A 27598-nucleotide genomic window follows, 5' to 3' on the forward strand; every position below is an offset into this window, starting at 1 on the left:
TCAGGATTAAATGAATATATACGGATAATTTGTACAGAAAAATTTCCTACAAAGTCCTACCTTCTCGTTCCTTAAAACAAATAATCATACGGACATGCTCGACTTTGGATTACAATCTATTGATCTAATCATTAGATTAATAGCGTATTGCATACATTCATCAGAATTTTTTCAAAGCAAATGTTAAAATTTTCACATTAAAAGACCAAAAAACGAATAAAATTTCTAGCAATATGTTTTAGAAAGAAAAATGCCAAAATTGTTTTAAACCCTATTAGGTTTCTTCTAGTACCTTTCCTCTTTTAATAAGGTTGATTTTGAATTGTTTCTTCATGTCCTGTACTTTTTTCTTTACCTATTTTTTAAAAACTTCAAATACACATTGGCAATAATAATATATAACATACTGTAGTCCATACCAAAGAGCATAATAAATTGACAAAACAGTAGACATTAGCGCTTTAGCATGAGTATGATGAAAATTAGAGCTGGCAGCTCCCTGGAGAATACAGACTTACCCAGAAAAATTAGAAACATTTTAGAGTTGTAAATTTGTATATCAAATACAGGTCTAATTTCATTTGGAATCAACCTTGACCATTATAAACGAATGGAAATTTTTTAGTTTTTGATTATTCTTATTGATTATAATATAGTTAGGGCTAGATTAAATTGTAGAACAAAGGGCTATTAAAAAACACACATAGTACATTTTAAACGATTTCTTAGACCATACTGCCTTTCCACCTACAGAACAAATAAACAAATAAAAACATATAGAAAAGAGGTATAACATTTTAAAAAAAGCAATGGATAAAAAAGGAACGAACTTTAAATAACAAAAAAATCCGAATATTTCGACTTCACATCCGAAAACCTTTATCAACGTAAAAAAAACACAATAAAAACACAACCAAATAGATTAAGCTAACTTAAACGTAACATAAAGAAAAGAAAAACAACCAACAAAACCCACATCTTTATAACTTCCAATATCACTATGCAAATAGCACAAATATACACAACAAAATGATAAATTAGGTTGTCTCTGAAATGAGGTTATTTCAAACCCCAATTGTACCAGAGACAACCTAATTTATCATTCTGTTGTGCGTATTCGTGACATTTGTATGGTGATATTGAAAGTTATTAAGATGTGTTCTGTATATTGTTTTCATTTTCCTTATTAATTTAGCTAATTTATTTGTTTCCATTGATAAAGGCTTCCGGACGTTAAGCCAAAATATTCGGATTTCTTTATTATTTAATGGTTTGTTGTTTTTTTGTTTTGTCCATTGCTTTGTTTTAAAATATGTTCTTGAGCCTACCAGTCGGATTCCTTCTATATTCAACCCGATGAAAAACAAAAGTGACAAATAAAAAAAATGAAACTAATTGAATTATTTAGTTTTTATAATATACTTTATGATTTCGCTCGGTCTAAATGTTGTTTGTTGTTTTTTTCTTTTTCAGAGACAGGCCTGGGTTACCTCCAATATCAGTTTCTTATGCTCTTTTGTCTGCTATTAAACATTAAAAAAAAAAATCAATTAGGAACATTTTTTTTATAATTTTTTTTTGTCGTTTTTTTTAGAAATTTTTTAAGAACATTTTGAATAGATGAAGTAACATTACTTATTTTCATTTCCCAAGCTATAACTATTGTAGCTTCATTCCGTTTCAAACGTGCATGCAAACATCAACGAAGTAACAATAGTAACGGGAGCAAACATAAAACTGAATCCTGGTTTAGTTGAGGCGTATATCGAATAATTTTTACCTTCGATAATCTAAGTTATGCTACAAAACATTAGGGAGGGTCTAAGTTGTTTCATCCTAAATATACTTGAAAAAAAAAATATCAGTCCAAAACATATGTTTTCCAGCCCCCTAAGGGACATTTCTAAACTGACATTTCTAAGGGACATCTCTGTTGAAATTCTAACAAGGCTAATAGAAATGAAAAAACGAATACGAGACTCAGCTTATCCGTTATTCTTCTTAATAAGAAAAAAACAGATTAAATAGAGGAAGTACTTTAAACACATGCTTTACAAAATTGGGAATACACTTGGTTTTATATCAGATTTTGGTTCTAGCTGTCATAGATAAATAAAACAATTTTCCTGGAAAAAAAAAGTAAAAGAAGACAAAACGAAAGGAAAGTTTTTCAGGTTGTTCAATCTTCATCAGTGTCCTGGTTACGTCCAAGGGGTCTTTCAAGTTCATCTTTTAGTTGAAGTATATGGTCAACAGGATGTGGACGTTCATCTTCCCCGACATGACAAGGCTTAACAATACCAGTCCTAAAATCAATTGTACTTAATAAGAATATTTTGAAAGAAAGATGCATTAACATAAACTATGCCCAAATCCGGTAAAGTGGAATCCCTAAAATATTATATTCTAGTCAGTGGCGATTCTGGCCTCTCTTGTGCCCAGGGCAAAATCTTGATTAGCCCCCTCCCCTCCTCTCTATCTCCTACAAAATTTTTAGGCCAGATTTTAACATAATTTTAATTTATTATCATTATTATTTTCAATCTATCGAATAATTCATAATTAATTTTTTAATTTATTATTTAAATTTTTTAATTGTTTAATCTTCATTGATTATTTTAATTTATTTATTTTAATTACCATCATTCAATTATTATTATTGAAACATTTTAATTTTTAGTTTATTTTCGTTTATTAACTGCACGCTCTACTTTATTTTTAATAAAAATAAAAATTTTAAATTACATAATGGTTTTAGTTATAACACTTAGATTATCTATTTGAAATTTGCACCCCTAAAATTTCTGCACCCGGGGCTAATGCTCCTTCTGCTCCATCCCTAGAACCGCCTCTGAGTGGCGTAGCCAAATCGGCAGTTTTAAGATCTAAACTCTCCGTTCACCTGACAGAAACTTATATATAAATACAAACTTGCTGACAGTACTACTTTTTATTTTAACCACTGTTATACCCTATTTTTCACTACATTTCTTCAAACCTTTTTTTACGCATGCTGACCAATGGTCTGCGTTTCGCATGTACTAGTTTCTTGATTTACTGCCTTCATCCGGGAGTGCAATGCGTAGTGGGGGGGGGGGGGGTAAATAATCCGACACTTCCTGTGTTTTCCTCTCCCGATTTCTCCAGGTACCCTTTTACAGCTGGGTCGACCCTCGCTGAGCTTACAGGGTCACACTATTGATCCTCGTTTCAAACAAAATAACCAGCGACACCAGGACTCGAATCCCTGTCCTCAGGATTTCAAGTCTAGAGTGCTAACCAGTCGGCTAGGCTCAAGATGTTCCTTAAAACGGCATTATATATACATTACATGGTTCAATTTAGATTTGAGCAAAATTAAAATAAGTCTTGATGTTGAAGTCTCCTTCTAAACGTCACTTGGAATAGCAAAGCCATTTGGGACTTTCCTATGAAATCTGTGTATCCAAAAAAATGCTCACTCCTTAAGCTAATATAGATGAAAACAGAGACCAAAAAGTTGAGTCGTCTAAAATATAGATATAAATATAGATAGAAAGAAAATGTAGATGATAAATATAGATAGAAAATATAGATGATAAATATAGATAGAAAATATAGGTAATAAAGGCATCTCCCAAATTCAAGTAATAAATAAGTGCGGATAGGGAGAAAAAAAACAAAACAAAAAAAAACACACACTCACAAACAAGAATTAGCATAGTTTTCAGCAAAATGTTCCATGTTTGTCCATTCAATCTTCCCGTGAAATTTTGGAACTAATTGAACCCCAAGGGCAAGAGGTATTAGCCCATGTAAAAAAGAGGCATAAGGCGGCATGAACTTGTGCCAAAAAGTAGTAAAAGAACTGCTTTATTACTTTTTACAACAAAAAGTAGTAAAAAACCACTTCTCACAATCTTAATGTACTTTCAACCAAAATTAATATCGACTAAACACTCATTTAATTCTTGACGAGCAACAGTTCTTCGCTTCACAGAAGAAGTAGTAGCGGCGACAATGAAAGTAGACAACAAAGGGATAGGATTAGAAGCATAAAAAGCCGAAGCAGTGCTAGTACTGTGCATGACGTGATGCACAACAACAACACTTTAAAAAATTTAAAAATAAATTTCTTGTGAATTATTGTCTCGATTTATCAGTAGTTGCATCAAACCAATCGTGCTCAAAATCCTCCTCAGGGCCATACTGTGGTGTTTCTTTTGCGGATAGTAAAGTTTCCGCCCCAGTAGTGTGCAGCCGGTCTTGTATCATAGTTTTCTCCGTTCCGGATTAGATTGGAGCTTAGTCCACTAGGCCCTGCCAAGACCTTCCCCTAAAAAAGTCCCCCCGGATCCCACCCAATGTACTAATGAAATTGATCCATTTTTGCCCCATCTGGCTGGTCAAGCTCTCTATCACAAAGCTCACATGAAAGCTCAAATTCTGAGAATAGGATCAGTGTTGGAGCTAATGTCACCATAGAAGATAATGGCTTTCAAGAGATCCTTTCTAGGAGCTCCAAAAAGAGGAAAATTACGTCCCCAATCAAAACTATTTCCCCTCCCTCTGTCCAAGTTTCTCCTTCCCAAAACTTAGGAATCTACCTCAAAATTACTCCTAATATCCCATTTGAAATAACAATGATTACGACAATAAGGGTTGCAATTTTCAAAATGTTAAAATCAATGTTTTCTCTTAACATTCACCGTGTTGGACCTTTGCTAATAGCTGTCCAAGATCATAAATCTGCAGATATAATACTTAATCTAAAATCTCTTCTGAATACCCCAATTAATTCATATAAATGGAACCCAAGACAATCCTCAACAATAATAGTAGCACGTAATTTTCCCCTAGAAATACAAATTCAGGAGTTAAAAGAAGGGCTCTCAGATAGGACTGGTAACACAATCCCTGTAGAAGATGTCACGCTACTGGGTAAACCCAACTCTAATGGATTAAAAACAAGTAGATCTTTCCTATTTACACTGAAGAAAAAAAATTAATATCCCAGAAAAGTTATTCCCATTTGGGCAAATCAAACCGCACAAGGAATACAAGCCAAAGCCTATCCAGTGCCAGAAGTGTCTGAAACTGGGACACAAAACAAATAAATGCAATGAAATTCTCCTAGCCTGTAGTAATTGTAAAGGCTCCCATCCTAAAAAGTTGACAACTTGCAACAACACTCGGCCTACATGTATCAATTGTAAAGACCAACATGAATCCACCAATAAATCACAATGCCCTGCATATAAGAAAAGAGCACTAACACTCTAAATAGCAACAGAGAAGGCAATTCCATACCCTTTGCAGCTATGGAAGCAAATGCTGCCCAATCACACCAAATAAAACCTATATTGAAATAAAAAAAACTCCCAAGTCAAACACTCCCAATGCATCAAGTACCCCTGACAAAACACCATCCTTTAAGCCCCACAGCTCACATCTCTATCAGAAAGAATCACCAAGCCAACAAGCCTACTTGCTTAGTGAGATGATGTTGGCCTGGCACCCCTTCCCAACAAGAAACAAACCAGAAACACTACCAGGAATTAGTCCCTTAGCTGACAAACTGGATGCAAAACCAAACATAAAAACCCCAAATATATGCTTATTCATTCTAAACTGCAATGCAGTTCAGGCCATGAATATACAACAACAACAGAAAACAAAAATCATTGGTGAATTTGCAAAAATCTACACCTCTAATCATATGCTCATTCAAGCAAAAAAAGATCTTGCTCTACTATTATCAAAGCTGAACGTTGATACACAGTCATATGAAAATTAAATCAACAACACAACACATATAAATACTCCAGTGGAACATAAGATCACTCACAGAAAATAAGCTAAATGAAATTATATCTTTTATGAATAATAATTTTATTGAAATTGCTTGCCTCCAGGAAACTCATTTAAACCAAAATCAACAAATTAAGTCTCTGGGATATACTATCCTGAGAAAGGATAGATCATCAGAGAGAAAAGGAGGTGGAGTAGCCTTAATAATTAATAATAATCTAAAATTCTGTGGCATCAACTTTCGAGATATTGTAAATGATGTTGATGCAATTGGTATCAGTGTTTGGATGAATAATACAAAAACTTACATAATAAGCTTCTACAACCCTAATGGCCAAACTACAGATGCCATGGATTTCTTCAGTTATATAAATATTCATAATATGTTGAAAAATATAACTATATAAGGCAGCTAGGAGAACATTCCTAAAAAAACCATCACCTACTACATATTTAAAAAAATTACAAGCAGAATCTAATCTAAAAAGGACTATAATAAATGCCAAATATAACTACTGGAATAATTTTGCAAATAATCTCTCCAGAGAAACACATGAGCCAATTATACATAAAGTTATAAGCCACATCCGTGGGAAAAAGACTTCCCCCAACCCCTCCTGTATGAGCTTATACATAATAATACCCATTATGATAATGATAATGACAAAGCTAAGCTATTTGCCACTTTTTTGTTAATAAGCTAACATCAAACAATTGCAGAAAAACATCCCCAATTCCTATGAACCCTAGTTAGCAACCTCGCCCAGGATCCGAGTATATAACCAGTCCATTTTCAATCCAGGAAATGAATAATGCAATACATCATATTAGGACCAAGACTAGCGGCAGCTATGACAATATACACCCTACATGGATAAAGAATCTAACCCCTTCATAGAAACAGAACTTCTAAATTGTTATAATCATGCTTTGGCTTCATCTACGTTCCCCAGTATCTGGAAATGTTCGTCCCTCCTACCAATCCTAAAGAAAAATAAACCCAAAAATAACCCTGAGTCTTATAGGCCTATAATGATTACTCCTGTAATGGGGAAAATAATGGAGAAAATGATCTATTATCGACTCCTCTGGTTTGTTGAAAAAAATAATATGATCCCTCACACTCAAACTGGTTTCAGGACACACCACTCCTCAACGGATGCTTTCATATTATTAACAAATACAATAAATGAATCATTCTCAAAAAATAATGTCCTAGTCGCAGCTTTCCTAGATTTTGAAGGGGCATATGACAATGTGAATCCTCTTAAATAAACTTGCAAACCTTGGACTACCCCCCAAGCTAGTATGTTTTACAAAATCGTTCATAGAACTGCGAAGTTTCATTGTTTGTGTAGGTTCAGGCTCATCACCTCAAAAGACAATAGCCAAAGGCCTTCCTCAGGGAGCAGTCCTCAGCTGCCTCCTCTTTGCCCTATATCTCTGGGACATGAACCCCCCCCCCCCACACGAATCTACAATATGCTGATGATCTGGTACTATGGTCATCTGGCAACACCTTTGAGATTGCACAGTCAAAGCTGCAAAAGTCACTTTTCCAATTTGAAAAATTCTCTCAACATTCAGATTTACCCATTGCACCTACAAAGTTAAAAATAATCCAATTTCACCGAAAGCGAAACCATGTTAATGCAGGACTAACTCTAAATGGAACAACTATTTCAGAAGATAATCATATTAACTACCCAGGCATCATGCTTGACCAAAAACTTAATTTCCACCTTCACATTTCAAACACAATAGAAAATGCTATAGAAAAACAAGTATACTAAAAAGACTACTTTCCACACCCTGGGGCTGTAAGGAGAAAACGTTATTCCAGTTTTATAAATCACATATAAAACCCCATATTGATTATGGGCTCATTGTCTATGGTGCATGTGCAAATACCCAGATGCAAAAATGGAAACAATACAAAATGATATAATGCCTCATATTTGGTCTTAGGAAACCCACAAGCACCAAGTTTCTACTTATGGAGAGTGGATTAACCACAATAAGGGAGATACGTAGCTTTCTCTTGATAAAACATCTTACAAAAATTGAATCAAATAGCGCATACACTCTACATAATTGGTTAAGAAATCCAGCCATGTATAGAGGCATTGCAGATGAATATGCCAATATTCAGAAGAAGTTCCCTGTACCCGCAAAGTCTACTGCACCTACTTTCCCCCAATCCCCTCCATGGAATTTGTTAATCCCCATAATAAATACTGATTTCTCAAAGTGGACTAAAGATTTAACCCCCATCGCTTTTGTCCAGAAAAAATTTGCCGAAATTAATACAATTACTTATAAAAACCATTTCCAAATATTTGTTGATGGGTCCAAAATAAATGAGAAGGTAGCAAGTGGTGCTTTCCTTCCTAATCCGAATATTGCAATGGGTGAGAGATTGTATACTAATGTATATATAATGTCTGCAGAGTTAAATGGCATAACCATGACATTAGAACACCTTATGGAAAAACAACCTTTGATTGCAATTCAAATAAAAATAATAGTTTTTCCCGACTCTTTATCAAGCCTTGAGTTTATGTCTTCAGCTCCTCAGTATAAGTTGGATATTGACACTTATCATTGTCATCAAGTGGCATAAGAACTTACCTTCAGTATATTCCTAGCCACTCTGGTATAAGTGGTAATCATCAGGTTGATGAAATAGCAAAAAATACTATAAATATCGACCATCCAAGTGGGAGACCAATCCCCATTAGAGAAATTTATCGATGGAGACTATCAGATACTATGTTTAATAAAAATAATTGTATCCTTTCCCCCTTTCCCAATTATCATTTTTCTACAATTTATCATAGATCTCGTTCTGGAACAAATGGACTAAATTTTCTTGCATTGTCGTACCAGTTTCCCAATTCAAGTGGTTCAGTTCCCCTGTCCCCTCTCTACATGTATTGTAATATGAATAATGAAACAATTGACCACTGCCTATTTGAATGTAATATGCTGACGTCTGCCCAACATACCTTGCTTTGTAAACTGTTAAATTGCTTCAAACACCACAAAATCTCACTATCAGCCAACAGTCTAGTCAACTGTACCTGCACACAGAGCATAGAAATCGAAATCTATCACCTTATATTTGAACTCCTTGAGTCGACAGATCTACTGAAAGATATCTGAGAATATCTAACAAATAAGAGACAACCAAGCCAGTAGCTCTGTAGCCCACAGAGTGAAGCCAAAGGAAAAGGGCTAAATAGTATCGACTGAAAAGCTCGCCTGCTTTGAAATAGAAGAAGAAGAAGATGACGTTCTAAGCCTAGTTATTCTTAATGGTTTATATATGCTAAAAGTCATTTATGAATTTACTAAATATTTGTAAAGCTTCTTGTAAACTATATCAGAGCCTGATTTTATTCATAATGCGGTAACCTGTCCAATTAAGCAGAAATAATTTGATATGAAATAAAATATTTACAACGCAAAATACAGATTGTTAAGTTTCGTAATACCACTTTTTACTAAGATAAGCGATAACATCCTTTATGTGAAGCTTGAAAGGAAATTGCTAAATAACCACTTTCCTGGCGAAGTACGTAAATTGGCCGGATAGATGCGGTTGTTTTTTAATATAAACGCTTAAGTTTTTGGGCCCGAGCGTCATTCTAATCTATTTGCCGGGCTGACCTCTGTCCGTTTATTTTTGGGAATACCTCGGAATATTGTAAGCGTTCAAATATCTTATTGTATTGTACTTTAGCCTAGTATTATTATATTTGCTAATTCTCTGGGACCATTAGTCCCCGTGGCATACATAGCCAGACCTTGTATCGTGTGTTGCATAAATAAAAGTATTATATTATAACCAACCTCTCTAAAACATTATTTAAGCTTTTCGATTAACTCCCAGTAGGTACGCTCTAGGTAATCAATAGGGCCGAATTTGAGGACACGCTACCCGAGTTTTAATCACCTTAGGACCGTAATTATACCCCCTACAAAGGGCAGAATAACACCCAACATATACCTACTTTACTACAATAATGAATATAGAGGCTATATTATACAGCCTCTCATATAGCAGAGTATAGTCACGGCTATACTTGCTATGCTTTTCATCACGTTCCAACGCTTTGAAAACTTGTCATGTTACGGCGAAACACTTACTTTTGTATAGCCAAGTATAACACTAGAGCCTATTGTATAGCCAAGTATATTGTATAGCCCGTGCTGTGAACATCTAACCAAATAAATAGCATTCGTTATCAGATTATATTTGAAGTGTCAAAAAGGATAATTTATTGCGCAACCCAAGTATATTTCGTGAGGAATGAAAGTAATCGTAATCCCTGACGTAAATGCAGTGTGATATTATCTTTTAAGATTTTGAAATCTCATTAATTCAGTGACCTTGAAAACAATTTCTCGGACTACAAAACTATAACTCCATTGTGACGTCACTGCCTGCTTGATTGGATTGAGTTTTCATTTGGATAATTAGAAGGCGTTTATTGGAAAGTGGGGGGACTTAAAAAAGCCCCCCTTGCGGGTAAGTCATTGTTTTGTGACTTTACATTGAGATTTAATTACGCTTAGAACTACGATGGCTGAAAGTGAAAAAATTATTTTGAATCCGTTGCTGAATTGTGTAACGAGAGCACTTACAGATGGAATAAAATTGGAGTGTACCGTAAAAGCGTGTGTTGCTTTCTATACACATGAAGATTTTATAGAGGTAATGCGAATCCTTCATACTGAGTTGAATATTACGAATCGTCTTGTTATTTACTCTAAAGATGCAGACAATATCATTGAAATGTGCAAAATTCTAGTTTCAGCTGCGAAAAATAATATGAGCATGCCAAAATTTGTCATCTTTAACCCCTGCTCGGTTCCGGTCATCGGAGATGCGGTGAATGCAACAGTTACTACCAAAGTAAATGAACTCTCTCGGAAGCTTGATAATTTTTTGGCTACCCAGTCCGCTCCAGCCACCAGTATTTTCACAAGCAGTCGTAGTGCACCTGAAACGTCCAAGCCCAGAAACTCTACCTATTCTGTTGTCTTGAAAAATCCCCCCAAGGAGCTCAATGGCCCAAATGACCGGAAAGCTTTCATAGACAGTTTCTGTGAAAATACAAATGACATTAGTGAACTTCGCAAATGAATGAATGAATGGTTTTTATTTCCCATCATAAATAACACAAGGTTACACAACGGAGTATTGAAAAAAAGAGAAAAAAAGAGAAAAAGAAAACGCAATAAGAGAAACAACAAGACTTCAATAACAATCTATATACAGCATACTAAACTCTTATTCAAACTAGCCTACGATAGCTCGGTACATATTATGATCAGGATTGAGAGAACGCCGAGATCGAACGATTCGCTCAGTAGCTGCAGTAGTCGGGTCCACAACGCTGTAATTTTTCAAAACTCTTGAGTTTCTCTTCCATGGCGGAACACTTAAAAGATACTTTGCATACTTATAGTAAACCCGACGGACTGAGCGCTTATCTGTTTCGGTGAAAAGAGACCAAAACGGCGAGAGTGACAGAACATGCGGGATAACGAATACGGAATAGAGCCTTCCGAGTATACCACGGTTATACAAACGTTTGCAGGGTAGAAGTAGTCCGTATGCTTTGCGTGCCTTTTCTGAAAAATGCTCAACCAGTGCTTCACGAGTAGACCACAGATCTGAAGCGATTGGCAGTCCAAGGTAAGTGAGAGATGGCTTTGAGCTCACCGCAGTATCGCCTAGGAGCACGCTAATCGGGGTCGAATCTTTCGAGTTGCGACGAAAAACAACTACTTCACTTTTGGCAGCATTAAAAGCTAGCCCAATCTTAGCATATTCATCACTCAATATATTGTAGTTATCCTCACACTTGAAACAGAACTACTTGCGTTAAGTATATCATCAGCGTAATTGATGAGCGACACGTCTATACCTAGATATATGCAGCACGTTTTGGCAGATTCTTGAGGGACGATAATACTGTTGTTGTATAGAGGAGGGGAAGTGATGGAGCTTTGCCGGATACCTTTACGGACAGGTATAACTACGGTGGATACCACCATACCGCGATGAGTGGGGACTTTAATCTTCACTCTCAGCCTCCTATACATGCTCCTCCATACAACGACAACCGAACGGTCAACTACGCGTTTACAAGCAGAATTAAGTATATGTGCGTGGATACCGGAGTCGAATGCTCTACGCACATCGTGGCTTGCTAGAACAAGTGTATGATTATTATCGTGAGCACTGAGCAAAAGATTAGCTATCAACGAATGAACATGCTCGCGACTAGTACCACTCTTAAACCCGAATTGCGAATCGGGAGTATAACAAGCTTCACTTAGGTCACCAAAAACAAGCATTTCCATGAGTTTGCAGAATACCGGCGCAATATCGGGCGGTATGATGAACAGTTCCTGGGATCAGTCCCTTTTTTGGGAACTGGTGTAACGACGCCAACACAGAAAACATCGGGGACAAGATCACAGTTAAAGATCATCTGGTACATAAGAGCAAGGTGATTTAACACCTTGTCACCCCCAATAGCCAGATGCATTCCACAAATATTATCATCACCTCGAGAATACTTCTTTTTCAGTTTAGATAGCATATGACGGATACAAGAGACAGTAACAACGAACCCGACACTTCGTTCATTTGACGCTAGGAGGGAGTCGAGCTCTTTTTCGAACTCTTTCTCGAGAGCCTTGTTCGGCGGTGAGAATTCGGCGGTGAAATATTTATTCCAATCACTTTGACTTGGCAAAATTTGTTCTTTGCGAGATTTCAGACTCCTTTTCTTTTTAATATACTTCCAGACTGCATTTGGGTCATCTTCAAGCACTTTGCAATTCTGGTCCATTAAGTCGGTTCGGTGTTTAGCAAGGGTCTTGGCGACCTTTCACTTAGTATATAGCCTGATATCATTCAAGACACCTTGACGAGGGCGCCCGCACTTGTTCCATAGTGTATTCCAGAATTTAGATCGACTACAAGACTCGGACAACTGTACATTCTGAGACCACTGTGGATTTTCACTTACGATTCGAACTTTTCGTGTCGGAACTGCAGCCTTTTCGCCACAGCGTAGGGCATGTGTAATTTCTGCACAGTAATTGTTCAGGAGTTTCTGCTTCTCATTATCGGGAACAGGCGAACCTTGTTGAAGCAGTTGAAATGGGACCTTTATCTTTTCAAGTATATTATCATACACGGACTTGAAAAGCGCAGTCGGCTTTTCCCCACTCAGATTTTACCACCCATTTACGGTGACATTCATCGGGCTGAGTAGGTTTATTAGTGACACAGAACACATTCGAGATGGGTAGGTGATCGGAAGCACAGATGCTTAATTTTACCCTACATTTTCCGTTTGTCTTCACACTGCAGAGCACAGCATTGAGTCAAGGGAGGATACAGAGCCGGAGTTGTGTATATACGTGTAGTCCAGGTCATTTTCAAGTACACGGAGACTTTCACAGGCAGCTACCAGAACCTGAGTTCTCGGGCTGTTGTCGCACAGGTTACAGTTCATATCTCCGGTTACAATGCATGACAGTTTTTGCGTGACACATCCCTCAACTGCTCCATAAATCTGTCCACAAGCAACATTGAATCTTGCATCAGATTCATCGTCACGATAATCCTTGGGCATATAGACACAGAATAGAGCTGTATCAGCAATTCGGACACCGACGAAGAAATCAGACTGCTTGTACAAGGAAGGATTAAGACTTTTGCGTACCAGTATTGAAATACCACCAGAGGGTCTACCTCTGCCAGAACGTTTTGCAGGACCACTGAATACGCTGGAGCTGTCATTGACCTCAAAAAGCTGAAGTCCTTCTGCTGTAAGAAAGTGCTCATGTAGACAGACTACGCCATATTCTTGTACTAATTGCTCAACCAGAGATAGTTTAGCCAGACTTCCCCCATTCATGTTCCATGATACAACTTTGAGCTTAAGATGATTCATTGTTTTAACTCTTTCTGGGCTTCAGGGCATTTAAAACTGTAACAGGGATGGTTTGCCGAACCACATAGAGCACATTTGAGGGGGTTCTGACAGGGATTGTCCTTTGAGCTGGAGTGTTTCCCAGCGCAACGGGAGCACTTTGGCGGATTTGGACATGTCTTTGCTGCGTGGCCGAAGCATTGACACTTGTAGCACTGGAATGGCATAAATTTGTATTCGTGATTCGGCAGCCGCTCATACCCAATCACGGGGGGAGACTTGATTGCACTCTGTAGGTCTTCACGCGAATCAAACTTCAATTTGAATGACCTGGTTTTGCCTATTCCAGAAGCTTCGACACATTTCGACACTAAACTGCGTAAGTCCTCTTCTGAAATACTAGCAGGGACGTGGCGAATTATCCCGAAGAAACAGGGGCTTTTTACTCTCGCGAAAACGGAATTATTGGTACTGCTAATAGCCTGTGCAATGGAATCGGTGGTCACTTTGTCTTTCACGAGAACGCTCCAAGCACTCTTACGAGGCCTCAGTTCGACGATGTCACTGCTTGTCTGTCCGCAAAGTCCATTAAAATAGTCATTCCGTGATTCGGGATCAGTCAGTCCTTGGGGCGGATTCTTGAGAACTACGGCGTAAGTCTGTTTATGCTTTCCGTTATTCTCGCGTGACTGATAGGAATTGCGCAGCTGATACTCAGACTCGACGAAACTGTCGAACTTTCGGCAAAGCTCTCCCACTTTTCTCGTCAAAGTTGCACTTATCTCGCCTGGAATAATCGGTACGTCATCAGGTTTGTATAATACGAACCGCGGGAGCAAAATTTTTTTTCGTCACACATCTTAAAAACTTTCATTATGTCAATGACATTATCCGAACTTTTGTCTCTTGCAGTCACTCTCGTCGCATATTCGGCTTCATCTCTAATCACCTATTTCGCTTCCAATATATCCACATCGGAGAAATGTTATATTTCACTTTTGACAAAACTGTCTATCGGGTTTAAAGCTTTCATCGCCCGCTCAACAAAGTTCAGTACATTATTGAAAACAAGCTTCCCGCTTGCCATTTTGCTACAGAATGATTATTACGCAATCCACGAGCGCTGACTAAGTACAAACAAAATCAAGGAACCTAGGAACAAGGGAAGTGGAAGGACCCCCTCAACTGTTCCCCGCAATTTACGGGTAACTTAATACCTGCGGGTACTACGTCGCTTGCGGGAGGTTCCTTCCCCTCTTCGGCTAGTTCCCAGTACACTTTTTAACAAAAGGAATCAAAAAATTGCACTATAAAGAATTTAAACTATAGATGGCGTGCCAATCTACCCACGAAAGAATATGGCGCTGGTGAAAATACCCAGAGAAAAGGGATTATTCTAAAAATTGGAGAAGGTCATATATACCCTACTTGACAAAAAATCTATCTTTGGAGGGTGAACAACAACAGAAAAAGACCTCAAAATAATTCAGAAACTTTTTCCAAGTTACCAGCAAAGATACAAACTCAGACACAATAGCAATGAATATACTATAGATGGCGCTCCAGTGAATCCTCTGCAAAAGAATGGAAGCTTGTGGTCAGGTCGAAAGCTGCAGCAGCGAAAATCGTTGAGAAAGCGAAATTTTCCAAGCCCAATCTCAAAATTACTGTTCGAGAACCCCTGCACATCACTGTGCTTCGAAATGTCCCTGAGGATATAAACTGAGAAGGACTAAAAAATCTAATCCCGAATAGTAAGAAGACTGAACTGTGCGGAAAATCCCGTTCTTTCAAAGTGTATTTTGACACTTTCAGTGAGCTCCAACAATTTCTGAGTGTTTCGGTGATTATCGGCTACGAGCATCTACCTGCTGATCCGTTTAAGTTCTTGCCTAGATGATGCTATAACTATCACAAAATCGGTTACCTCGCTTCCCAGTGTACGGCTGAACCTTTATGCTCTAGATGTGCCTCAAGTGAACATCGTTCTACGCGAGATGAACCATGCAGACAGCAGATATTTTGCGTTGAATGCAAAATCAGCAGTCACACGTTTACAGTGTAAAATGTCCCTCAAACAGTAATCCACAAAAGAAATGACATCTGAAGCTGCTGCAGTTAAATGTATATCGTGGAACGTTAATGGCTCGTTCGCGAATAAAATTCCGATCTTAGATGTTGTTTTTGAGCAAAATGAAGTTGTCTGTTTACACGAACATTTCGTCACAAGCCGCAGTAAAAGTATTCTTAGTTTTAATAGTTCAGTATCAGTTTATTCAGTTTCAGCGAAGCAGCTAAGTGGAAAAGGGCGACCCTCCGGTGGTATTGCCACTTTTGTTCGTTTGACTCTAAGATCTAGTGTATTTCAAGTCAATGATAATTTTCTGGCGATTCGTGTTGAGTGCTATGTTTTTATTAATGTATATTTGCCTAAAAATTACCATGATGAGTGTTCGGAGCGTGCTTATACTTTTTCTAGTGATAAACTCAGCCAATGTACTAACCGTATTAGATCCTTAAGTCTTCAATGTATATTAGTTGGTGACTTCAATTCCGATTTGAATGAACCACTCTTATCTAGGTCCTTACGTTCTACGCTGTTGCTTAGTATTTTTGGAGACCAGTTTGATCTCAAGTGCAAAGATTTAAATTTTACACACACCTCAATGTCCACAACAGATCTCGATCACGTCGTTGCGTCCGCAAATCTCAGGATTTCGCCTGTCAAGGTTGTGCTTGATTTTCAGCTGTCTGATCACTTACCAATACAGTTCTCAGCCGAGATTCATTGCCACAGCTCAGATACACAAACGCAAACAACTTCGAAAACACCTCCTAGGTGTCGCCGTGATTGGCGTAAAATTAACCCTGTTTTATTTCAAGAAGAAGCCGCCAGAGTCCTTAGTAAGATCCGTGTCCCTTTCCATCTTCTCTCTGGATTGACTGCTCTTTCAAGGGAGGAAACACAACTATCAGTTGACTTTTATTGCGCAGAAATTTGCCATGCCCTTCGCTGTGTTGAAAAAGCAGCCGTCCCTCTAAGTAGACCCCGTCATCATACCCTTCCTGGCTGGTCTGAAAATCCAGAGTTAGTGGATACCCATTCTAAGTCTAAATTTTTGGCTTTAACTTTGGATTTCTTGTGGACGACCCCGTTCGGGGGTAGTCAATTCAATCCGCCTGCTCACAAAAAGAAAATTCGCGAAGGAGCTAAAAGCTCGCAGAAAAAAGATGATTGATATCGAATCTACACGGGACAAAATTAATCCTTCTCTCCTTTAACGTTTTCTTTCCTCTAAAAGCGATGAGTCTTTATCCGCATCTGCTATCCCTGATTCTGAATGGTACGCATATTCTGGGTCAGAATTTTCGCCTCCTGACCCAGCCCTCAACGAAAGATACGAAGCTGAGTTGGACGACTTCTTAGATAGCTGTCCTCGGAGTGATTATCTTGTAACGGAGGGAGCTGTATGTAAGGCCATCTCCCACCTAAAACCTAAACAATCTTTTGGGATTGACGGGATCAGTGCACTCCATTTAAAAATTGGTGGGCCTGCTCTCATCTGTCTTTTAACCCTCATGATGCAGATTACCCTCATTCAGCGTATTGTCCCAACCACTTTCACAATTGGAAATCTTATCCCAATTCCTAAAAAAGTAAAAGTTACCATGAAATGCTCCTCTTTACATTCAATCATAGTTGCTACCACTCTCTAAAAGTTATTTGAACTTTTACTTTTATATGGGTTTGGAAAACTGTGTTGTAGTCAACCAAGACAGTTCGGTTTCCAACGCGGCATTGGTTGTGCGGAAGCGCTCCATGTCGTTGCATATGCACTCCTGGATGCACACAAATCAGGAGAAAGTCTAGCGATCGGGGGCTTAGACCTGCAGAGTGCGTTTGATTCATTGATTCCTGCGCTTACGTTGATAAACTCAGCTAAAAGAAGAGTGAACTCAAATATCATCCGGGCTTTCCGTGATCTTTACTCTCGCCTTCGCGTGCGACTCAAGCTCCCTCCCGATAAAGGCCTTCCGCGAGCCCCACGGTCAGCTTTGATACCGGTCCGTAAAGGTGCCCGTCAAGGAGCAGTTTTATCCCCCAATTTCTTCAACAACTACATTATTGAACCTCAAGACAGCTGTCCTTCATCATGCATTCTCAGTTCCATTGACATCTCTCTAGTATGCTTTGCTGATGACACGCTGAATCTCACCGGACGCGTAACCGCCTTTCAGAAATATTCTCATGTCTGCAGTCCAACTACGAGAAAGTCGGTCTGAGATTTAAATCTCAAAAGTAGGAAGTCTTGCTTTATAATTGGAAGAATGACCCTCCTACTAATATCACACTAGGTGATTGCTCAGTAAAACCAGTTGATAAAATAGTATATCTAAAATAGTACAATAGGTTCCTCATTACAGCATACCCGTTCCCTCCTGATCTCACATCTTGAACGGCGAATATCCAGCTCCTATGCTTTGATCGTTAAATCCACTCTGAGATTTAACCGTCCACTACTGGCAAGTATTTACAACGCTACCGCTCTGCCACATATATTATATGTGACCCCTTTCTGGAATTTATTGGCAAACCGTGAAAAGTCTAAAATCCGCTCTTTATTTTTCCGTTTTGCAAAGTACCTACTAAAATTGCAACAAAAAATAGTTTTCTGATTCGGCGCTACAACCTAGCGGACCCAAATCTAGCTGTTGAGACACTTATTAGCCGGCAAAAAACAAAACCAACAATTCTAAAGCACGAGTGGGCAAGCTTAGTTGTTTAATTTTCCCTCTTGTTTCCCTTTTTATTTTTTATTTTTTTTCTCCTTTCAAAAGTTGTTGTTTTTGTTGCTATTTTCGAAGAAGTTGTTGTTTCTGTTGTAATCTTTGAGTATGTTATCTTTAAGTTTCCAGTTTTCTTAATATTTTGTATACTATTTATGAAGTTGTTGCTTTTGTTGTTATTATTTTTTTTTCTTTAGTATATTATCGTTTTGTTTCCTCTTTTCACATTTTTGCATACTCTGTCATTGTACATTTATTGTATACGACGGGTTTTCAATATATATTATATTATATATTATATTACTTTCGTTACAAGGACATTATCTCTTTATTATCTACTTTTAGAAAATTTTCTTTACGATTCAGCAGCACTTTCTGGTAAAATTTCCAACAAGAATTTAGGGGCGTCTCACAACCTTGGGTAGACTAGGTATGAGCTCCCAAAAGGCAGAGCTAAAAATTTGCTCTGAATTCCTACCAAGTTTGGCTTATATCCGAAAAACCTATCAGGTAGATTTAGGGACCCCCTGCACCCTAAGACATCAAAATGGGTACAAAACATAGACAGGCACGACGAGGATACTAGGTCTTATTTCCGACAAATTGTGGTTCGAACTAGATAGCTCCTTCGGCTAGACATAGAGATGACAAGATTCAGTAACTCCCTCCCTCTGGAAAAGTCGGATGGAACTTGATCCCAAAATTACATAACTAAGACATTATCTCTTACTGCTATGAGAGTTTGATTGAGATCTAGTCATCCTTTCTAGTACATGTTGTGATGAGAGGATCTTAGTAACAACTCCCCTCTTTTTCCCGCATCGGACGGATTGCACCTGAACACCCAAATGATCCGACTGGGGACAATTAATTTAACTTTGCACAAAGATTGATCGAGATCAAACAGTCCCTTTTACAAGATGTTCTGGTTTTAAGAATTCAAGGACACCTTTCCCTCCAAAACAGAGGTACAATGACATATCAAATCCCAAAAAGCATAAATAGGACAATTACTCTAACTTTCCTTCGAGTTTGGCAAAGATCCAATAATCTCTTTTTTAGGTGTCGCGAAGAAAATTGCACAGTTTCTACTTTTCACCCCTTCAAAGTGTTTGTTTTGACTTCTGATCCCGAAATACTGATCCAGTAAAACACAGGCTCTCACTTACTCAATGTTTAGCCGAGATCCAACCAAATATCACAAATTATATCATTTTTAAATTAGAAAAAGAAACTTCGCTGTAGCGGAATCGCTTTTACTATTTAAAAAAGACCTAAAACTTTAAGTTCTATTTCAAAGAGATCTCTCCGGATATTTTAGGAGGAGAGGTTAGATAAAATCACCCCTGAAAAAAAATAAAGAGAAAAAAAAACACAGAAAAAACAAACAAAAAACACGGATCCATGATCATCCTTCTCGAAAAAATATAAACTTCTTATTTTTGTAGACAGCCACTTGAAACCTGTGTAAGGATAGTACAGAGGTAAGAAACCCTTAAAAAAGCCTGGCTTTCTGATATGCTAAATTTTATCGTAAAAGTTTCATCAAGATGACTCTCCATTTCAGGGTGGTTTTCCCATATTTCTAAGATCAGTTGCCTAAGTAAAGCGCAATGTGGGCAAAATGTATTTTTTTTAGACAAGGGTAATCCAGGGTAATTCGTATCGAAGGAGTTGTCACAGAAACTTTGAAAAGGGCTCATTCAATTGCAAATTAAAGGGCTAGTGGCCTTTTTAATAGTCGAAAGTGATTGGAGGGCAAATAAACCCCCTCCCACGCCCACCATTTCCCCAAACAGATTCAATCAACATTTTTTAGATAGCCATTTTGTTCAACGTAGTTGAAATATCCAGAAATTATGACTTTGAGGATGACCCCCCCCAAAGCCCTCAGGGCAAGGGTTGTAAGCTATGCCTTGGGGGCATTTGGAGTTTATATAGAAAGGGTGATCGTATAAACTTCGGAGGGGACTCATTGGATTGCTAATCAGAAGTCTAAGTGCCCTTTTTGAGATTTAGAATGATTGGAGGGTGGATACTCCCCCTCCCACACACACAACTCGTATTTTCCCGAAATGCATCTGATAGAAATTTTGAGACGGCCATTTGTTGTCGTAAAAACTTCAAAAAGAGCTCAATCGATTGAAAGGGCTAGTGCCCTTTTTAATAGTCAAAAGTTTGGAAGGCAACTAACCGCCCTCCCACGATCACCATTTCCCCAAACACATCCACCGAAAATTGTGAGATAGTCATTTTGTTCAACATAATTGAAAGGTCCGGATATTATGTCTTTAAGAATAGCCCCCCCCCCCCCACAGCCCTCAGGGCAAGGGTTATTAGTTATACCCTGGGGGGTTATAAGGTATATATAGAAAGAATGATCGTAAAAACTCCAGAATGGGCTCATTTGTTTGGAAATCAGACCCAAAACGAGCAAAAATTAACGTGAGTAGGGCTGATAACCCCTATGCCTTCTCAAGACCAGAACACAATGTGGGCTTTACTGAAAAAACAAAATACGTTTGGAATGTTTTCATCTTTCTTACTTTCATAAATGAAAAATGTCAGTATATGTCAATTAAACTGACGATTCACAGTCATTTGTTTGTTTTTTCAATAAAGCGCAAATTATGTTCTGGTCTTGAGAAGGCATAGGGGTTATCAGCCCTACTCATGTTAATTTTTGCTCGTTTTGAGTTATTTTTTATTGATAGTGATTTGTGATACTTTTACGCTTGGAAGATTATTTGACTTTATTTTTGCTCATTCTTGGCTTAATGAAGCTCTACTTTTCTTTGAAAATCTTTTATTGTGGAAAAAGTTTTTAAAATTAATCTCCATAAAAAGCAGATTCTTTTGATGTGCATGTTCATACATAAATTTCTTTTTTTTAGAGTTTCGGCTACTATTAACACAAGTCACTTTTTACTTACAATTCATTAAAACAAATTATTTGATTATCCCCTCATGAAAATTTTATATTTTTGATGTCATACTCTTTTTCTAAAATGAACCATCATTTGTGAACAATTCTATTTATAAAAAGCCGTTTAAGAATGGTTTGGTTACATATTCTCCCTATTGTCGTTCATCTGTTCTAATATTTTTATTTAATATAAATGTATAAAATAATTCTTATATTATAATTTTTTAAAATATAATTTTTTTTTGTTCTAAAAGTTGTACCGTGAGTAATATGTGATATATTTAAAATACAAAAATTCTTTCCTTCTAAAGATAATTCCAACATAAATTAAACTTTCCCTAATTAATTTTCAATCTCGTTTCAAAAAGAAAAGTTCTTAATCAGCTAAAAGATGAACTACACTTTAGCCTTAATAGTTTTATTTATTTTTCAATTTTACAACAATAATTGGTAATACAAAAATCGATAAATGCAGAGTTCACTGGAAGCTTAAGCTATAAGATCAGTATGAATGTTAAATCATCAATAATATTTAAAACATATTATTGGATGGTCAGTGAGCATAATGAAGTGAGTTTGCAAACGTAATTACAAGGTAGCGGCCCCCGCCACAGGACTTCGGACAATCGTGAAATAGCTGGTAGGGAGCAGAATCTATACTTGTGCGATACAGTGCAGAAAAATGTTTTTCGTGTCAATTAAGGATTGTCTTTATTGCCATCATCATTATTTTTGAGAGTCAATTTAATGATTAACTTTGCCTCTATTTGTCGTCAATTGAAGTGAAGCACTGTTGTACACCTAAATGTAAATCTCAATAAAAATATTTCTTTTTTATGTGTATCTGTTTCATTTATATGTCTGCATCTAATCGCAAAGCAGGTAACTAGTTCGTAGGCCTCCATCGGCAACGCTCCCAGGAATCTGATTTCTACATAACATTAGAGGTAATCGTCAAGAAGATTTATCTATTCCCCCCAGTTGCAGGCGGTGCAGCCCTCAACGGCACGAGATAAGTTATAACGGCTCGGATGATGCGATCGTAAAATTCACCCGGCAGGTACAGAAAAACTCACCCGGCAGAATATATATATGATAAATTAGTATAATATATAAAATGTACATATTTTTATTTCAAATTCACTTACGAAATATCTTAAAGATTATAAATACCAAGTTTCAGCAAGTGTCTTACCTTTGTGATCTGTCAATTTGAATTATAGAATTTAGTATAATATATAAAATATACGTGCTTTTATTTTATATTCACTTACGAAAAGTCTTGAAGATTGTAAATACCAAGTTTCAGGTAATGTCTCACCTTTGTAATCTGTCAATTAAATTAACCAGATTCATGGCTTCGTACTCTTTTTGCTCTTCGCTCATACCTTCCATAGGGTTTGGATGGGGCTTTTCAACGCAACCAGTGATTGGATTTACTCTGGAAGGAAAGAAAAGAATGACATCTAAACAGGACTGATGACTCCAAACTTCTAAATAACTCATAAACAGGAGCCCCAGCCAGTCTTCTCAACTGGAAGTTACTATTTCAATATATATTATCGGACCAAAAATAAGAGCTCTAATACAGAAAAGTCATGGATCACTTATAAAAGAGACAAAACTTCAATATTTTACCTAAAGACACTATAGACTTTGTATATGAATAAATGATATTTACTTGACTGGTTCTATCCTCTTCTTCGTAAAGAAAACACGGTGGTTAGGAGAAATCTTTCATACCGTTGTAAGATATATAGGAAGGGTAACTACCTCCCGGGAAGTTAAAATGTTGGTAGACTCCAGGATGAGAATTTGAGATAAACTTTCCAGGAACAGTAGAATACTAAACTTGAGAGTTTAAAATTTAATAATGGGGAAGATGGTTGGAATAATTTTAGAAAAATAATTTGTGAAGTTGCTGAAGGTGTCTTAGGGAAGAAAGCTAGAACTGCGGCTAAGAATAGTGAAAAAGCTTCATGTTTAATAGAAAGGAGAAAGGACTTGTACAGGAATTATCTGAGTGATAGATCATACGAAAACAAAAGGAATGTAAAGAAAGTGGAGAAAGCATTAAAATATGAACTAAGGAGGTGTGAAGCGTAGGCCATGGATAAAATTACCGATGATCTGGAAGATGCAGCTAGACGGTATCATAGTAAAATATTGTACTGGAATGTTACCAATTTGAGAGGGAGAAGTCAATCTGGAGTTGGCCCAGCTAAAGATAGAAATGGGGCCACAATTAGTGACAAGGAAAGAACTAAAGAGAGAGTGGCCAAACATTTTGAGGATCTACTTAACAGAGATAGAGTTGCAGGAACGAATATAGAGGAAAAATGGAAAAGTTTGTGATACCTTGGATGTGAATGAAGATTTTTTTTTGTGAGGAAGAATTAGCAACAGTACTAAAAGGATTAAAAAATAATAAGGCTCCAGGTGCTGATAGGGTGGTAAATGAGTTTCTTATATATGGTTGCTCTGAGGTTAGACATAAGTTACTGAAGATTATGAATATGATTTTTGAAAACGGGGAAGTACCTAACGATTTTAGGAAAACCTTAATTAAGCCACTTTATAAGAAAGGTGATAAAAATGAGTGTGGTAATTATCGAGGCATTAGTCTGGTCTCTGTAGGTAGGAAATTACTATGTAATATGATAATTTTTAGACTGAGAGATGCCGTAGACAAAGTTTTAAGAGAAGAACAGTGCGGTTTTAGAAAAGGTAGAGGATGTGTCGACCAAATTTCCACTCTTAGGGTAATAATTGAGAAGTGCCCGAGTTTTCAAACACCTTTGGTCCTCAGTTTTATAGATTATGAGCAAGCGTTCGATTCTGTTGATAGATGAGCTTTAGTAAAGGTTTTATCCTTGTATGGTATACCAGACAAATACATTAAATTGATTAGTGCTATGTACGAGAATAACACTGCTGCGGTTAAGGTAGGAAACGAGGTTAGCAGCTGGTTTTGTATTAAATCAGGAGTTAAGCAGGGTTGTGTTCTATCCCCCTTTATATGGATTATTTTGATGGACTTTGTTTTAAGAAGCACAGGAAAGACAACGGAAGACCACAGAATCCAAAGGAGAAAGAAAAGTCTCCTGGACGTAGAATTTGCTGATCATCTAAGCATCGTAGATGAAAGTGTGAGCGAAATAAATGAAGTCTTAGAGGCTTTATGAGTTCAGGGCTCTAGAATAGGTTGGAAAATTAATGTTAAGAAAAATAAGTCACTAAGTCTAGGAATAAGTGAAGATGAAAAGTTGATGTTGGGCAATGAAAGATTGATCAGGTGGACAGCATCACTTACCTAAATAATATTATTATTCAATATCGTGGGAAAAGTGAAAATATTGAAAATAGAACAGCCAAGGCTCAGGCTATTTTTCCAAAGTTAAAGAGCGTTTGGAAGAACAGAACGGTAAGTCTTCAAGCAAAGGGTAGTAAATAGGAAGTTATAGTGATGACAGTGGTCAAATATGGCTCTGAAGCATGGGCGCTACGAAAAGCAGATGAAGATTTGCTAGATGTTTTCCAAAGAAATTGCTTAAGGATTGTTCTGGGTACCCGGCTGACTGAGCGTATTTCAAACAATAGGCTATATGCAAAATGTGGTTCAATACCGCTCTCTAGGGCTATAATGAAAGAAAGGTTGAGGTGGGTAGGGCACGTTGTGCGGATGAAGGATGACAGATTGTTCTTTTCGGCCAACCGTCTAGGGTTAAACGGAAAGCAGGTCGTCCTCGTCTGGGGTGGGAGGACGTCATAAAGAAAGATTTAAAGGAAATGGGAATTTCGTTGGCATGTGTAAAAAGGGAGGCTTTGAATAGATTGGGATGGAGGAGGAGCGCAGCACCAAGCTCAGGCGGCTTGGTGCTGCGGTGAGTTGTTAGTAGTAGTAGTAGTAGTTGTAAGAAAATATTAGAATAGCTTAGGGGATTCCGGAAGTATGGTCACAAGTAGGACAACCCATGGTTGAAGTTTATTCCATCAGTCTGAAGACAAAATTCATTCGAAATGCTTAATCCAGCAGCTTTATCAATGCTGAGTTGGTATGACAATGTATTTTTTTCTTCGAAATTTAAAAAAGTAGCTTTTTAAAAATTACTTAAAAACAACTTTTTTTTTGTCCAAAAATTTGTTTTTGCAAAGGTACTCGTGCTGAATATCACATAAAAGCTTGAAAAGCCATCATATAAAAAAATTGCACATCATTCAAATCATATGTGTGTGTTCATGAGGAAGTAAGACAGAGGTGATATTCTAATATTTGCTAGGCTCACCAAGTACAAAAGATAAGTTCATACGAGCAAATGAGAAGTAGAGAGCAGCCTGAGTACCAGCACTATCTTCTAAACGTAGAACAATACGAACCAGGACCAAATGGCTCAAATGATGTCATTGAAGGTTTACTTCAATTATCTGTCCTCACTCTAAAAAACACAGTGAGGCTTAATTTAGGTTTTGCCTTAAGCTATTCCGACCAAATTGTTTGACCCTGTCAAAAGAGGCAGAATCCAGTTTTAGTAAGGGTTCAGAGCAGCCAGGGAAGGAAGCCAACTCAGGAAAAGGTCAATCACTAGCAACTTTATGGATGTTTAAAAATTAGATATTTGCCCATAACTTCCCAAATTTATTAGGGAAAAGGATGAGGAGCTAAAATGAAAACCACGTGCATTTCGAATAAATGAATACAATTCTTAGTTTGGCCTTGAACAAAAATTAAAGTTATTTGCATTTTCAGGGTTAGAGTATATAATTATTGTAAAAGGGTACAAGTGAGCAATTTTTATTTAAAGACACGTTAGCTGACTTGAATTTGTTCACCGACAAGAAAACAAAGTGCCAACAGAGTAGAACTAATGTCAAAATGTCAATAATGTCAATAACAGAGTAGAACTAATGTCAAAACAAACAAGCATTGTTTTCAATTCAAATTTAACATTGGATAGGGTTTAGATCAGTCGGATAGTTATCAGTACCACAGTCAAAAAAAGAAACTTTTAGGAAGGTATCTATTGCCAAACTATCGCGCAGGAAAATGTTATTAATTTGTTACCTCTGACGCAATTTTATCAAATTTGACGTAGAACAGCCTTTTATCTATCTTAAGAGTAAAAAATAAAAATTTTGTTTAGAGCCTTTTTCTCCAGGACATCATACATTGGCAAGCAAATTCACAAGAATTGAGCCCATTTATAAGCCGTTTTTTTCAGAGTTAGAGTTTTAAAGTTTTTTTTTTATCAGTCTTATTTTAATAAAATATTGAAGCACTTACAAGCATATAATCAGAAATGGAATCTTGAAAAAACCTTCCACGATCCTAATTTGCCTATAGGCACATTAATTATATTTACCCAACACAAGAATCTTGTAAGTTCTTTCAACCTCTCTTTTCTGGGGCTGGGGTGGAGGTAAGAGCTTAAGGGTACCTTTCTAGGGCCTTGGTTTCGGATTTACATAATTTCCTGAACATTTCATTCAGATAGTGTAACATCTTTGTGAGTTAGCAATGAAAAGAGTACACCTATAAGTCAGTTTTAACAGTTATGGCTATTTTACTGATTTTATAATTGATGCTGATCTATAGTTCAAAGGTGATCCCCTTCTTCAATAAAATGGAAGTGTATAGAAATTTAAATAAAGAGCAAAACCGCTAACAGGCAAAAAAAGCCAAATATTTTAGCATCACGTCTTTAACGCCTTTATCAACACATTTCATTTTCATCGATAAATGCTTCTGGACGTGAAGTCAAAATATTTGGACATTTTTCAGCTTATTTTTCACAGTCTTAGCTTAATTGAATGTTTTACCCATTCTTTGCATATACAAATATTTTGATTTGTTAATAAATAATAAGACAATGTGGTCTAAGGAATTTTGTATGTTGAACCCGTTCTAACGTGAGTTCCCAAAGGTATAAAATATAAACAGTACTAGGAGATTTTATGGAATTTGGAGACGGCGGAACTTTTACATAAGGTGAGACGAGAGAGATAAGGTTTTTACTGAAATCTTTGTCGTAGAAACTTGAGAAAGGGCTCATTTGATTTGAATTCAAAAGGCTAGTATCCTTTTTAATAGTTGACAGTGATTTGAGGGCAACTAACCCCCCTCTCACGCCCA

At 37.1% G+C, this 27598-nt stretch overlaps 1 protein-coding gene across 1 annotated transcript in view; it reads right to left on the minus strand.

Annotated features, from left to right (window-relative positions):
• Positions 1-244: 244 nt before the first annotated feature.
• Positions 245-27598, minus strand: part of ric8a (ric8 guanine nucleotide exchange factor A) — a 102797-nt gene continuing 75443 nt past the window's right edge. Inside the window, exons 10-11 of the mRNA XM_089105089.1 lie at positions 22790-22909; positions 245-2306 (exon numbers count right to left, since the gene is read on the minus strand). Coding sequence (XP_088961215.1) covers positions 2180-2306; positions 22790-22909 — 247 coding nt within the window. The 3' untranslated portion in view covers positions 245-2179. The remainder of the gene's footprint in view (positions 2307-22789; positions 22910-27598) is intronic.

The sequence above is a fragment of the Artemia sp. Qi Xiang Cuo genome, chromosome 19, assembly GCF_049724085.1.
Source record: "Artemia sp. Qi Xiang Cuo chromosome 19, ASM4972408v1, whole genome shotgun sequence".
NCBI lineage: Eukaryota > Metazoa > Arthropoda > Branchiopoda > Anostraca > Artemiidae > Artemia > Artemia sp. Qi Xiang Cuo.